The sequence below is a fragment of the Ursus arctos genome, unplaced genomic scaffold (genome assembly GCF_023065955.2).
Source record: "Ursus arctos isolate Adak ecotype North America unplaced genomic scaffold, UrsArc2.0 scaffold_14, whole genome shotgun sequence".
NCBI lineage: Eukaryota > Metazoa > Chordata > Mammalia > Carnivora > Ursidae > Ursus > Ursus arctos.
Window position 1 is genome coordinate 183107 of NW_026622808.1, and position 15250 is coordinate 198356.

A 15250-nucleotide genomic window follows, 5' to 3' on the forward strand; every position below is an offset into this window, starting at 1 on the left:
CCGCCGCCGCCGCGGGCCCGCGCGCCTCTCCGCGCGCCCGGCTCCGCCGAGCCGGCGCGGGCCGCGGGTCCCAGCGGCCGCTGCCCGGCGCTGCCCGGCGCGCAGATGGCGCACTCGGCGGCCGCTGTGCCGCTGGGCGCGCTGGAGCAGGGCTGCCCCATCCGCGTGGAGCACGACCGCCGGCGCCGCCAGTTCACCGTCCGGCTCAACGGTAACGCGGCGTCCGGCCCGCCCCCGCCTTTTGTCTGCGAGCGAGCGGGGCCCGCCGAGGCCGCCCCCTAGCTGGGGCGCGCGCCCCCGGCCCGCAGCCCGGGAGGGGCTTCGCGAGCGCGCGCCGCGGGGTGGCCTCGGCGGCCGCCGCTCCGCTGCCGCTCCGCCAAGCGCTCGGGGAGCAGGCCGGGGCCGCGCTCGCGGGCTAGGTGGGGGCGCGGCCGACTCGCGGGGCTGGGAGGAGCGGGCTGCCCGGGAGAGGCGTGTCCAGGCGGAGCACCGCGGGCAGGCGGGCAGGGGACCCCCGGGGAAGGCAGAGGTAGGAGTAGGGTCAGCTCTCGTGTCCTCTGCTGCCAGCACCGGGCTTCAAGCCGCAGGGGACCCGCTCAAGCGCGGCAGTTTTCCGTGTTGGACACCCCCTGAGGGCTGCTGTTGGAGATCCTGGAGAGTGGGTCAAGGGTGACCGCCTCCCTTTCCCCGGGTGTTAAATGGCTTCTTGCCGCCCCTGGGAACTTTAGCTTTTCTGCACGGGGGTAGTTGGGGGAATCTTCCGGGGCTGAGGGAGACCAGGGTGTCTGCCTCAGTGGGGACTATGGCTGGGAAGGTGTCACCATCAGCCCTGTTGGCTCTGAGACTTTGGCCAAGTTGCCTCATCTCTGTGCCCCAGTTTCTCCATCTGGGCAATGGGAGTAACACCAGTGCACACCTGTCCCCTGCTTGTAGGGATGAAATGCTGTCCTGAGGGTAAAGAAGGCTTAGAATACCGCTAGCAGCCCATAGCAAGAGCTACTCTACAGACCGATGGTTGTTTTTAAAACCAGAAAGCAGAGTCAAGTCTTCATTTTCTGTAAAGAAAGTTTCTCAGGGCTGGGGTTGGGGCATGGACGTTTCTCGGGCCCCACCACATCCCTGTTACAACCTCCCTGTGATGGGGACATTTTCACCTCACGTTACGGATGAGTAGATTGAGGTTTGAACCCTAGCGAAGGAGTGACTTGCCCCGCATCACAAAGTCCCAGACCTCAGACCTGGGCCCAGCTGACCCTACACAGCGTTCTTTCCACGTGGACGTAAGTCCTTCCACCGCCATGCTGCTCGCCGCGGCCCAGCTGGCCTTGACACTCAGGGCTGGCCATTCTTGTGGGGAGGGTCCTTGTGGTTTTTCAGATCTTCTTTCCTGAGGTTCCAGAGAGGCCTCTGGTTCCCTCGGGGGCCCAAGAGGCTCCTTTATACATTCACAGGGACAGAAGAAAAAGGGAATGTTTGGGGTTTTCCTTTTTTGTTTTGTTTTGTTTTTTTTGGTTTTTTGCGAATCAGTACAGCCAGAGGACACCACCCCTCTAACTGGCTGTGGTCAAAGCTGGACATCCTCACCATATTTCTAAACTTGTCTCCTTCCCTTCCTCAAGTGGCTAACTATAAAATGGACTGGGGATCCCCCAGCCCAGCCCAGGGAGGAGTGGGGGGCCGCCAGCTTCTCTCTAGCCTGGAAGGTGGGGTCCGGCTGTGCGTATGGGGCGTGGGGGGAGATCATCTGTGTCGGGGCCCAGTCCGGCCTCGGCTGGGGAGGGGAACAGCGTGGCACAGAGTCTGCTGAACTACAGGGCAAGGCCTGGAGACTGGCTCCTTGTAGCCATTGGGAGAGGTGAGTGCTTGGGCTGAGAGCAGAGCAGCCCCAGGGCTCCGGGGCCATCCCCCTGGCAGGGCTGTGCTGAGAAGCTTCCAGCAAGCTCTTGCTGTGCGTGAGGGCACAGCTGGGGCAGCTGCGTTGCAGTCCCTGTGTCCCAGGCAGGCCGTGGGCATGCGAGGGAGGGGTGAGGGGAAACGGCTCTTCCTGTTGTACAGATGAGGGTACCGAGACGCAGGGAAGTGACCGAGTGGCTCAGGGTCCTGTACCTTGGAGGTGGAAGAACTGGGATTCACTCCGCAAGCCCTTAACTGCACACCTGCTGTGTGCCAGGCATTGCTCTAGGTGCTGAGTACTCGTGGACGGACAGTCTAGAAGGACGTGGACACTAAGGAAGGTGTAAAGTGTCCTAGAAAGCAAGGGCCTGGTGAGAAGACAGCAGGGCAGCAGAAAGACATGTCGGGAAAGGGCTGCTGTTTAGAATCAGGTGTCCCGGAGGGCCGCTCTGGGAAGGGGCCAGTTAAGTAAAGACCTAAAAGAGACAAGGAAGGGAGAGCTCCAGCGGGAAGAGCACTCCGAGGGGAAGCAGCAGCAGCAGCAAAGGCCCTGTGGTTGCCCGGCGTGAGTCCAGGGCGGTAGAGACTGGAGTAATGGAGAAGGGAGGATTGGAGGATCGCAGCAGATACGCTCAAGAGGTCGGGGCGGGGGGGGGCGGTGATACGGGGGCCACGGAAGCCGTAGTGAGGACTTGGCTTTGACTCCCTGCGAGGTGGGTGCCTCGGAGGGTCCTGAGCAGAGGCTGGGTGGTGTCCCGGGCTCCGTCTGGCCGCACCAGGGGAGCAGCCTGTGTGGGGCAAGGCGGAAGCAGGGAGTTAGCTACTGCACTGGTCCGGACGTCGTGAGCAGGGCGGCGGAGACATGGCCGGTCCCGGACAGACGGAGAAGGACGTGTGCATGGCTCTTACTGACGTGGCGTGTGAGGCAATGCTGCAGCCCAGGCCTGTCGCCCCCATCTCACGTTCCGAAACACTAGCTTGTATGTCACCATTTCGTAGGCAGGGAGACCAGGGCCCACAGCCAGTGGCATCTAAGCCAGAACTGAGCCCCCACCCCTGGGCGGTCCCTTCCTTGACCTTCCCTCTCTGCTCGCAGCCAGGACTGACTGTCCACGTGCCGCAGGGAGGAGGGTCATCTGGGGGTCCTAGGATCCTGGTGGTTTCCACTTCCTTCCTGACCCCCATTTTGCAGATGAGAAGACTGAGGCCCCAGAGGGTTAGCGGGTACCTCTGGCCTCCGTCGGCACCCTCGAAGGCCGCAGGACTGAAAGCGAAGCACCGAGTCCCATGGCATTCAGATCCCAATCCTGGATTTGAGGCCTGACCCCATGTTGCCACCCCACAGTGTCCCGTGACCCTTGGAGCAGTGTTGCTGAGCAGGGAGGGTGGGAGAGGACGCGTGGTGTGGCGAGGGGCCTCGCCCGCTGTGTGGAGGGACTTCCCTGGGTAGCCCCAGGCCCTGCCCTCAGTGCCTCCTGGCTGCAGCCCCTTTGTCAAAGCCACCTCCGAGCCACTGGTGTCGCCCCTCCCAGGGGCCCGGGTTCTGGCTTTGCCTCCGCTTCAGTGTCCTGATCTGTACCATGGGGTTTGGATCCACTGGCCCTCCTCTCAGGCCTGGCTTGGCCAGAGCAGGGATCGTGTCCCTCTGCAAAGATCCCACGTCTCCCACCCAGAATCGCAGCTCCTCTTTCTCCACCTGCCAGGGCAGACAATCTCTTGGTGACCGCGTCTCCTGGTAGCTTCCCGGGGACTTCGGTCCTGAGTTGGGGCTGGGTGGAGGGTACCGGAGTGGAGAAACCCAGGGCAGGCCCCCTCCCCCCCCGCCGAGCGGAGCAGCTTTCCCTTTTCTCAAAACTAGTTCCAGTTCACGGTCTCGAGGTGATTCTGAGGTCCAGGAGGGGTGGCAGCGATGGTCCCAGGCAGGACAGGTAAGGGCTTGGACGCAGAGGTGTCAGGACTGGCCTGAGGTCACCTGGCAGAGCCGGGACTGGAACTCAGAGCTCCAGCCTGCCCTGGGCTTGTCCCTGTGCCCCCGATGGCAAGCACTGACCCCCTTGCTGTGAGGCTCGGAGTGCTTGACAGCTCACGAAGCCCGTCCAGATAAGGGCCTAGGGCCTGAGCAGGCGACCAGCACAGCGCGGCAAAGGCTGGGGGGTCGGGAGCTGTCTGTGTGTGAGGACAGCAAGGCCAGTGTGCCTGGACCCGGGCCCCCGCAGAGGCCACACGGGATCCAGTGGCCGGATGCAGGGAAGCCAGCAAGGCAGCCGGAAGGGGGTGCCCGCGGAGATGGGCGCGGCGGCCAGATTCCAGGCACATTTCGAAGGTTATGTCCGTGCACTGCTGAAGGGTCAGAGCAGCGTGTGAGAGGAAGGCAAGGCGTGGAGGACCTCGTTGATCTTGGCCTGAGTCACGGGAGGCTGGCCCTTTCCTGGGGCGCTCCAGACCAGTTTGGTGGGGTAGGGGTGGACTGGGCCGGGTCAGGTGTCGGTGGCTGGGACAAGGTGACCTTCGCTGCCCCTCTAAGGCCGAGGTGGGTGCCCGGCCATAGGCCAGGTGTGCCAAGATAGTCCGCTAGGGGCCTGGGTCCTGCCCAGCCTAGAGTGCTGCGGCCTGGCCAGTTGGGGGGGTTCACCATGGAGCTTTCTCCCTCACACGGGTGACCCCAGATGCCTCTTTGTACCTCTTTCAGCCAGCAAACTCTGAGCTCAGCCCCACATGCTGCCAGGCTGTGTAACTGCCTCTTGGAGCCTCAGTTTCCCCATCTGTAAACAGGGCTGTAAGAATCTTACCCACTTTGCAAGACGGTGGTGACGAATAGTGTGTGGAGAGAGCCGAGCACAGGACTGCCCGTGGCAGGGCCCCACGGGTGTGAGCTGCCTGTCATCTCCCTGAAGGCCAGCCCGGGAACGCCAGGACCCCAACATGGCTTCCTACTGCTCTCTGTCCCTCATTCGGGTTCAGCCCCGCCCACTCACTGATCCTTGAACATTCCACCTCAGGGCCTTTGCACGTGCTCTTCTTGGCACCGGACAGCTCATCCCCTGCATCTCCTTTGAGATCGGATCGTTCACCTCCTCCAGGTCGTTGCTCAAAAGAGGCCTCCCTGTAGACGCCATGTAAGATGGCAGCCCCCTGCCTTCTCTGCTGTATCCCAGCTTATCACCTTCGAGTTTCTACTATTACAATGGTATTGTTTATCTGTCTCCCTCCCTGAAGGAAGGTGGAGTCAGTTTTCTTCAGGGCTGCAGGCACAGCGCTCCAAACCCTGCCCAGCACATAGTAGGCCTTCCGTGAGTTTTGGGTCCTTAAATGGCCAGGGCAGACAGGCCGCAGCTCCTTCAGTGACTGGTGACCAGCTCAGGCCCAAAATAGCCTCCCGATCTCTGCTCTCCCCTACTGGGTGAGCCGAATTCACTCCCCGGTACAGACGCGGGAGCCAAGAGCCAAGTCCCATGCCACCCAGCGGGGGCAGGTGGCCGTCGCTCGGCCTGCAGAGAGGGGGAGACGTTGGGGATCCCGAGGTGTGGGGAGGAGGCGGGACTGGGGCCACCCGTGCTGGGGCCAAGAAGGGAAAAGGGCATTCCAGACAGAAGAAACTGCGGAGGCAAAGGCCTGGAGGCAGGGGGTAGGAGGCGTGTTGAGGTGGGGCTGAGGGTCGGGAGGGAGGCCTGGGTACCGGCTTCACCTGGTACTTGCCGCGGTCCTTGGGTCTGTGGAGCTCGGTTTCCCCATCTGGAAATGGGCAGATGAATTACAGCCTCCTCCTGGAGCTCTGGGGAGAAACAGAAAGCCTCCCACGTGGGATGAGAGCCTGTTGCCATGTCCGATTTGCTGTGAGACCCTGGTCTGGTCATTGATATCTCTTGGCCTGTCAGCCCTCCACACTCACCACGGGCTGGGAGCCCAGGCAGCAATGAGGAGCGAATTCTCTCGGATGCTTTGAAGTTAAAACACATGAGAGATTATTTGCTTTAAAAATTAAAGAAAGACACTTGGCATTGACGTGCTTCCTTTTAGAACTGGTGAATGTGGTTTTTTTTTTTTTCCTTCTTTTTTTAAGATTTTATTTATTTATCTGACAGAGAGACAGCCAGCGAGAGAGGGAACACAAGCAGGGGGAGTGGGAGAGGAAGAAGCAGGCTCATAGCGGAGGAGCCCGATGCGGGACTCGATCCTAGTACTCTGGGATCACGCCCTGAGCCGAAGGCAGATGCTTAACGACTGAGCCACCCAGGCGCCCCTGAATTGTGTTTTCTAACCTCAGGGCCTTTCCATCGACCGAGTCCTCAGCCCGTCCCTCCCTCAGCTACCCCCTCAACTCCGAGGTTTTCTTGGAGGGATCTCCGCAGACTGCCCCTGGCTAAATGGCCCCCTCTCACCCCCAACCCGCTTTATTTGTCCCTCGTACACTTACAGTGGCCTGAAACGATGGACCGTGGAGTCGTCCCGAACCCGTCTCTCTCCCTCACCGCGGCCAGGTCGCCGGCAAGTCCTGCCGCTAAACCTTCACAACACTGAGTCCGACTTCTTCCCGAACCCCCCTGCCTCTACCCACGTCCGCGTCCCCATCGTCACTCACATGGGCCAGTGCAGCGGCCGTCTCATTGGTCTCCCTTCATCTGTCCCGGGTCTGTTCTCGTGGCAGCCAGATGGGTCCTGTGAAATCCCAGTCACCTCGGGTCCCTCCTCTGTCAAGCACCCTCCTGTGGCTCCCAGTTCACAGTGACTTAAAGTCTCTGCAGCACCTGGTCCTGTTACATCCCTGCCCTCAGCACCCCCCACCCTCCCCTTTGCCCACACTGCTTGCCACCCCAGCCTCCTCACTGTCCCTCAAACCCATCAGACCCACGCCTGCCTCAGAGCCTTTTCACTGGCTGTTCCCTCTGCCAAAACACAGTTCCCGGAGACATCCCACGGATGACTCCCTCTGCTGCTTCCTGTTTCTACGCAGCACGCCCTCCGTCCCTGCCCCACCCCTGCAAGCTAATTAACTTGCTTTTCTTGTTTACCCTCTGTCTCCCCTTCTACAGGCAAGGCTCTGTCTGGCTTGTTTGCAGCTGAGTCCCAGCACCAGAAACAGTGCCTGGGGCTCTGCAAACATCTGTCGAATGGAACGGATGGATACAGGGCTGAAGGGACAGATGGACAGATAGGGTGGCTGGCTGGGTGGATGACGTGTTCTGAGAGGGGTTACCAGAGCAAAGGCTCACGTGCTCCTGTGTTCCAGGCACTGCTCTTAGCGTTGTGTAGACATGACCTCACTCGGTCCTCTCAACGCGACGAGGAATGCTTTATTATATGCCCCCGTTTATGGGTAAGGAAACTGAGGCACAGAGAGGTCATTCCAGGTCCAACCCCGGCACCCTGGCTCCAGACTCCCATCCCTGCATCTGCATGACTTAAGCCCCAAGCGTGTCCCGGGCCTCACCTGTTGGCTGTCCTCCCTCCGCAGGATGTCACGACCGGGCCGTCCTGCTCTACGAGTATGTGGGCAAGCGGATTGTGGACCTGCAGCACACCGAGGTCCCCGACGCCTACCGCGGGCGCGGCATCGCCAAGCACCTGGCTAAGGTAGGGGGAGGGGGTGCCGCCCTCTCGCTCGGCTCAACCGTGGCCCTGGGGGGCCGGCCTGGGCCTGTGTCGTGGCCAGAGTGCGGACGGCGTCACCTTGCCAGCAGGCTACAGCCGGGAGCGGGCGGCTGTCCGGCAGCGCTCTGCCCTCCCCCGGCTCCTCTGCGGTGGCGGGTCTGGGCCCGGGCCCGGGGTTGTGTGGAGCTAGGCCCCCGGGGCCACAGACACCTGCTGTAAGTTAGTGGCTTGCTGGCCGGGCCCGGCCCCTACGCGATAGGTGCTCAGTAAAGTTCCTGAACGAGCAGGTAGAGGACTGTCCGAGCACAGCGGCTTGCGTCCCATTGTGCCCCTGAGCCCTGCGTCCCCAGAGCCCAGGCCGGCTGGAGAGCAGGTGCGGGCTTCCTGCGGGGAACTGCAGCCCGGAACAGAGGCTGGCCTTCCGTTCGTGGTCCTGAGCCGTTCGTGACCACAGCTCCCATGGTCTTCCCTCTGGCTGCCCTGCCCACCTGCTCCCCCACCTCGGGGCTGTGTTCCTCTCCCCCTCCCCTCTCCTCATCTGGCTGCCGCCGCCAGGGCCAGCAGCTCGTGCCCGGGCTTGTAGACACAGCTGGCTCTTCCTGAGCGGGCCCGGCCTCCGCGCTGCCCTGTGGGGCTTGTCCCGTGCTGCCTCGGAGGAAACTCTGAGAGTCACTGACCCGGGTAGGGGGGAGGCGGGCCGTGGAGCTGGGTGCACCCCTCCCTAATGCTGGGGAGCCTTGGCAGCCGTGGGATCTTCTGGATGCCCCCGTCCGTGGCTCCCGTGAGCCCTGCCTGCCGAGGGCACGGAGGCTTTCACCATGTGGCCTCTGATGGCTGCCTTCGTGGGCCTTCCGTTTCTTTTTCTGTGAAATGGGAGGAGAGACTGGAATCCGGTCCCTCGAGGGTCTCGGGCTGTGAGCCCTGAGATGGGGTGTGGACAGGGAGGCGCAGCAAGGCCTGCTCAGGGGTGTGGAGCTGGCGGTTCACACGGGCTGTAAGCACAGGGTCCCTGGTAGGTGCTCAGTAAGTGCTCCTCCTCTCTCATCAGACCAGCCAGCCCCACCCAGGCTGTCCTCCACTTTGTTTCGGCAGACACTTATTAAACACCAACTGTATGCAGGACATCCTGCAAGGCACTGGGGGTAGGGGGCCTGCCCTCGCTCGCTGTCTCCTGAGCCCTTGGTGAGAACAACCACAGCCGTGATGAAGGCCGCCCTTCATCGCTGGCACCCTCATCGCTTCTCCACCCCCCCCCCCCCGCCATCCGCTTCGGGAGCCTTGTCATAATAACTAAGCGTGACCTCTGCTACATGCAGGGAGCCCTGGGGCGCCCCTGACGCAGACAGACGGTGAGGTTCCAGGACAAGGCATCAAAGGAGCGGCCACGTGAAGATGCGGGAGGAAGAGCTGTAGGCCTTGCGGGCACAGAGGCCCTGAGATTGGATGGGGTGGGCGCGGTGGCCGCCAGGCCTCGTGGTGGGGGGGGTGCGGGACAGGTGAGACACGGCGCGGGGCCAGGGGTTCTTTGGTTTAGTGCCTGCTTGCTGCCCTTCTAGATGCACAGAGCCGTGGCCACACTGCCGCTGGGTTCGCCGGGCTGCCCGTGTGCACACTGCCCTCCCGGGGCCCTGGGACCCAATCCTGGCTTATCCGCCGCCGTGTCGTGCGGCCCCGGGCAGCTCACCCGAGCTTTCTGCCTTGGTCGCCCCCACTGCAAAAGCAGGGCAGCGGCGGCACCTGCCTCATGCTGTGGCCGGCGGCTAGGAACGGTGGCGGTGGCGTGGCCGCCAGCTGCCGCCCTCGGAGGGAGGAGTCCGGGAAGGCGTGGGGGCGGGGCCGTGGGCTGCAGGCACTGACCGCGCCTCTCTCTGCCCGGCCGCAGGCTGCGCTGGACTTTGTAGTGGAGGAGGACCTGAAGGCCCATCTCACGTGCTGGTACCTCCAGAAGTACGTCAAGGAGAACCCACTGCCACAGTACCTGGAGCGCCTCCAGCCATAACCCCGGCCGCGGGCAGGAGCCCCCCGCGCCAGCCCTCTCCTCGCGGCCTTCGCCCGGCCCTCCGCCTGCTCTCAGGAAAGCTGCTCCCCCCGGGGGCGGACTCAGAGTTAGTTTTGTAAGGACGCTCAGCTCATCGGGGCCCCGGAGGCTGCCGGCCTACGAGGGGCAGTGGTCCAGCTACTGTGGTGAAGGGGAGGCCGGGCAGCCGAGGTCGCGGCGTTTCCTGCTCTGCAAACACCGGCTGGCTGGCTCCTCGGAAGGCCACCCCCGCCTTTCGTGGGGGGGCCTCCGGGGGCCGGCGGCCCGGACGGCAGGGTGGCCTGTCTGGGTCCCGCCTGCTGGTCCCTGCTCTGCGATTGGCAGGAGGGCTGATGCGGGGCCCCCTGTGCCATCACCTAGGGCTGTGTCCTTCGTGCCGACAGGAGGGCATTCCCCAAGTGGAGAGCAGCAATAAGAAACTTCGCGTCCACTTCCCGGGGCCATGGCACCGCGCCACGGCTGCCGCCGCCGGCCTGCTCTCCGTCCAGCTTCTGCGCCCGGCGCTGGGGTCGGGCCGAGGCGAGGGGCAGCCCTCCTCGTAGGCAGAGCCTGGAATGCGTGGACGGGGTGCCCACCGCGGCTCGACCGTGCACACGTGAGCACACATGCACGCACACACACGCATATGCACACACACGGGACACTACGTGCAGGGCTGTGCGTCAGCGGCGTGACGATGGAGGGAGCGCTGGGTGTTCTCTCCTTGGTACCTGCTCCCTTAATCCCTCCTCTGTCAGCTCTGCGGGAAGTCGAAGTCCCCGTCCCCTGTGGCCGCCCTCCTGTTTGCCCCGTCTGCCTGGAGCCAGGCCCAGGTGCAGCCCGGGCACCAAGCCCTGGGAACCCCCCTTCCGCCGGCCTCCTGGCCACCCTATGGGTGGGCTTTGTCACAGAGGACCCGTTGGAGCTCAGGTGGGAGGGGGCACACTGTCCTCACAAAACCATCCTCAGCCCCAAGGGGGGGAAACATTTCTAGAGAGGGATTTCCTTTGTGGACATCGGACGTCAGAGCACCTTTCCGTTTCATGGCAGGCTTCTGGCTGGCCTGTTCTGTTGCCTGGCTGGGCTCCCAGGGTCCCTCCCAGACCATCTCTCCTGGCAACGGCCTGGGAGGTGCACACAGCACCCTTCCTTCCGCAGGCTTTATGAGCTGCTGAGGGCTCGGTCCTGACCTCCTGTGCCCTCCTTCCTGCAAGGGTCAAATCCATGCCTGCCTCTGTGTGGGGCTGGAGGGCGACCCTGGAGTCAGAGTCCCTTTGGGGCTGAGACATCGGCTAACAGCACATCCCTGGGGGTACCGTGTTGCTCCAGGCCTCGGGCTGGGGGCGGGCTTGGGGGGGTGTGTGTGCTGGGGGGACTGCTCGCCACGGTGACCCCTCCCTTTCTCTGACTTGTGGTAGCGGGCCTCGGCCTGTGGTTGCCTTCCCACTTTCCTCTTTGCTCCCGGTCTCGGCACCGAGCTCACCACAACCACCGCAGCAGCTCAGGAGCCCCGCAGACGTTGGCACAGACCCCTTCCCCCCCAGCGGCAGGAACGTCTAAATCAGGGTGTGCATGGAGTGCCCGGCAGCCTGCCCACGGGGGTCCCTGAGCCCCAGAGAGGCACTGTCCTCGGCACCCCCCACCCCCTCCCATGTGCTCGCTCCGAGCCCCACTCCGGCCTCTAAGGATCCCCCCCTCACCCGCGAGGACTGAGGGCACCCCTCGCCTTCCCACCGTGCTCCTCAGTTCTGTTTGCAAAGGGCTATCACAAGGAGCCGGAGAAGCCCCCAGGCCTCTCCTGTGCTGGGAGTCCGCGGTGGGAGGAACTCTGGCAGGAAGTAGGTTCAGCCGAGTCCCCTCCAAGGCTGGGGGTGTCCTATCCCTGGCGCAGCTCAAGGGAAGAGTGGGTCGTAGGCCCAAGAGTAGACGGATGGGCCTGTCTGGGGTCCGGGCCTTCTCCCTCCGACTCCTGGGGCAGGGGGGTTATGGGTCCCCTTCCGCTCCCTCCCCTCATCCACACATGTCTCCCCAAGGTCAAACAGCCTCCGTCATGAAAACTGCCCAGTAGCTGAGAAAACTGGTGCTGTTTCCCCCTGGCCTACAGGGTGACGTGAACGTGCTCCAGGAGACCACTTGGCTCCAGGGCCCTCCCGGTCCAGCCATGGCAGGGAGCCCTACGGCAGTAGCACACAGGACCCCGCGGAGGCCCCCGGGGCAAGCAGGGCCAACGGGAGCCAAGAGCCAGGTGGCATTGAGAGAGCAGCCCTGTCCCGGTCCTCCATGTGTCCCAGCCCGAACCCGCGTTCCTAACCGCAGGGGACACGCCACACCTGGCCAGCATACACACAAAACACTTAGTACTTGAACCAGGAGACATGCAGGGTCTCAGGAACAGCTTGTCCCAGTCCCCGCGGGAGCCTCCTGGAGCCTCCTGGCCCCCGGCCGCCTTAAAGTGACACACGCTGCCCCCGGCAGCGGCCAGCCTGCCCTCAGTCTTCAGCAGAGCCTCGGGGCAGCAACAGCCTGCTCTCCGAGGCTGGGACCCTGGTCTGCAGCAGACGCAGCCCCGGAGCGCCCAGCCCACCTCCCCGGCCTGCCCCCCGCCCCGCCTCGCCCCTACCCGTCCGGGGTGCTCCAGGAGCCCTTCCTGGGCAGGCAGGTTGCGTGGGCCGGTTCCGCCCGCAGGGGCAGGGGGACGCTCGGGGATCCCACCGTGGCGCCCCCCTTCCAGGAGATTGCCCCAAAGGCCCTGCGCTCTCCTGCCGTGTCTCGCTCCGGGGAGGGGGGTTCCTTCTCTTGCCGGTGAAAATAGGTGGTAACTCATGTGCCTTTCCTACTCAGGACCTGTTCCGGGTGGTGTCTGGGCCAAGGCCGGTCTCCAGACCCGCTCCCTTCGTTACTTTTCAAACTCCTGAACAGATTGCATGGCGTACATTTCAATAAAAGGTGTGACCTAGTGTGCTGGCTGCAGGACTGCTTCTAGAAGCCGCAGGGCGGGCACTCGGGCCCGGGGCTCTTCTCCCCCACCCGGTCCTGCGCCATCCCCACGGCAGTCTGATCACTGGCCCCCCTTTTACCGAGGAGGAAAGTTCAGGAGCCGTGGGGTGTGAGGAGGGAGGGGAGAGGGCAGGCTGGGCAGGTGCTCGCCATTCCTCCGTCCCGGGCCCCGGTGTTCAGCCTCTTACCTAATGGACAGCGAAGCCCCCGTTTTCCGGTAGGGAAGGCGAGGCTCTGACAGGCACCCAGAGCTTGGCTGAGGTCTCCCAGCAAGAGCGCAGTGGCGTCCGGATCTGGGGACTTGGCCATCCTTTCCCATGTCACAGCTCCCACCTCCTGAGGCCACAGCCGCGCTGTCAGCACCGGGCCTGCCGAGCAGCCGGATGGGGTTTGCCAGCAAGACACTGTGATGTCCTGTCACGTCTCCTCGGCTACTGCTCTTAGACTGTCCCTCTCCCCACTAAAGAGCCTTCCCCGGCGCTTCTGGTCCCCCGGAGAAAGGAGGCTCCCATGCAAGCCCATGGGGACAGCCAGGCACTGCACTCGAGGGCCGTGTGGCCACATCCCACGTCTGTCCCACTCCCTGCCCCCCACCAGACAGCTCAGGGAGGGAGGGACCCCTGAATGGGAGTTTTCCTAGTTCCCACTCGGGATCACGGTGCCACCCCAAACAGAAAAAGAAGAGGAAGGCCCTTCAAAATCTTGTCCAGCCTGGTGTCATGGCAGTGCCATGAGATCCCAGGTCTCAGGCCGATTTTACAGATGAGGAAACAGGCCCAGAATGGGGGAGTCCCTAGGCTGCAGCCCACATAGCTAGCGAGCAAGAGCCGCAGAATCCACACCCAGTCCCCGCCCTCTTTATAAGACGGTGCTGGGCTCGGGGGCCCTGGGTCTTAATGTCCACTCTAGGGGACAGATGGTCTCCGAGAGCAACACACCTGACTTGTGACAACTTCTCTGCTCCTTTGGAAGGAGGCGTGTTCTGGCTCGAGCTACCAGGTACAGAGCTAGGCCGGGGGGCCTGCTGGCCAGGAGAGGACGACATCCTGCGTGCACCTGGGGCGTGGCGGGGACTAGGAGGGAGCAGCCAAGCATTCATTGGCTCATGTTGTTCCTTCCTCTGGGCTGGCTTCTCGGCTTTGCCCAAGTCCACACGAATGTCCCCTCTGCTATTCTCAGGGTGCCGCTCCTTCCGAATCAGCGCCCTGAGCTCCCCACCAGCGTCTGGTTGTCACGCGGCCCCCAGCATTTTCCAGCTCCGGGCTCCAGCGTCCCTGTCTCGTCCCACAGCCGCAGGGCGTGACAGCGAGGTGTCCCTGGCTGCGGAGGACACTCCCCGGCCTGGAGCCGAGTCTTCGGCTTTCTCTTGCTGACCCCGGTGCAGCCCCAGCATCCAGCCCACGCCGGAGCATTTGTATCTGTCTCGTCCCGGTGACCGGGGACAGCGGCTGGCAGCTCTCCAAGCCCTGCTTTCAGGGTGCGCCTCCACCCAGCATCGAAACTGGGGGAGATGTCCAGCAGCAGTTTTGACCGTCCACGGGCCCCTTCCCCTGGGGGGAAGTGAGGTCATGACTGTGCACCAGCCCAGTCCGGTCACACAAGCCAGCCCGGGCTCCTGTGTTGGAGGGACCGTTCTTCGGAGGCCGTCGCTGAGACCAGGAACGACGTCAGTCATGGTAGAGTCTGCGTCAGGTGCGGCAAAGAGACGGGATTTAGTGCGGGGCACTGGGGGAGACGAGCAAGTGCGAGGAGATGACCCAAATGTTAGTACGTGTGGGAGGCTGCGGTGCCACGCCTGGGGCACGAGGTGTCCCCAGAAGCCACGACCGCTGGGCCACCGCTAGGACTCCGCTACCTGAACAAAACCCCAGGGTGGGTGCCCTCCCGTCCCTGCTGCCACGGCTGCTAAAAACACCCCAGATCCAGAAACTCGCCTTCACCGTCGTCTAGGCTCGTGCCAGTGCCCCCCCACCCTGGGCAGAAGTTAACAGGCCGCCCGGCGCGGAGGGCTCCGGGACATGTGGCTTGCCGGTGTGACCCGGGGGAGGAAGGCACGCGGATGCCCCCAGACGAGTAGCGGGATAGAATACTGTTGCCAGCGAGGGGCAGGGCCGCTGATACCGTGCCAGTCCATCTACAGCTCCGGCCAAGCCAGCGTGATCGAGCACGACGGCTCCCAACGCCAGGCCGACTCCGGACGGCTGTCGGAACGGCAGCTCCCGTTTGGGGGCACTCGGTCATCGCGACACTGCTGTGGCATGGGCTGGTGTGTCATGAGCCTGTCGTAGGTGACGGGGGACACTTGCAGGCTCCGGATCGGGGGTTTGGGTGGGGTCGGTGGGTGGGATTCAGCAGTCGTCTGAGTGAGGGAGAGGGTGGAACACATGAGGTCAGAGGAGGACCCTTCGAGAGGCCTCTTTCGGGAGGCACTCCACGATGAAGTCACGTGTCCGATGTGGACGGACGCTGAGACAGGACAGGAGTAAGCCCCTCCGTGGTCATTCTGGAATCCGGGATAAGGAGAGCCAGGGAGAAAAGCATTCACGGGTGTTCTATCGGTTAAAAGACCAACTGAAGGTGTGAACTAGGTCAGAAAATCAGGCCCCTTCATTCATATTTCCCAAGTCGAATCTGCCTGTGAAGGGAGAGCCTTCCTCCTTTTACGTGCGGAGACCCTGCAGTTCAGAAGCCAACCCCATTCCCACGAGGAACACCTTTTATGTATCCCGTGAGGATGTGAGGGCGAGCGGGGCA

General features: G+C 63.3%; 1 protein-coding gene across 1 annotated transcript; it reads left to right on the forward strand.

Moving 5' to 3' along the window:
* The first annotated feature begins 67 nt into the window (after nucleotides 1-67).
* NATD1 (N-acetyltransferase domain containing 1) lies at nucleotides 68-12455 on the forward strand. The gene is made up of 3 exons (XM_026521195.4): nucleotides 68-211; nucleotides 7346-7464; nucleotides 9365-12455. The coding sequence occupies exons 1-3, from the start codon at nucleotides 106-108 to the stop codon at nucleotides 9479-9481; spliced, it is 342 nt and encodes a 113-aa protein (XP_026376980.1). The 5' UTR covers nucleotides 68-105; the 3' UTR covers nucleotides 9482-12455.
* The last annotated feature ends 2795 nt before the right edge of the window (nucleotides 12456-15250 follow it).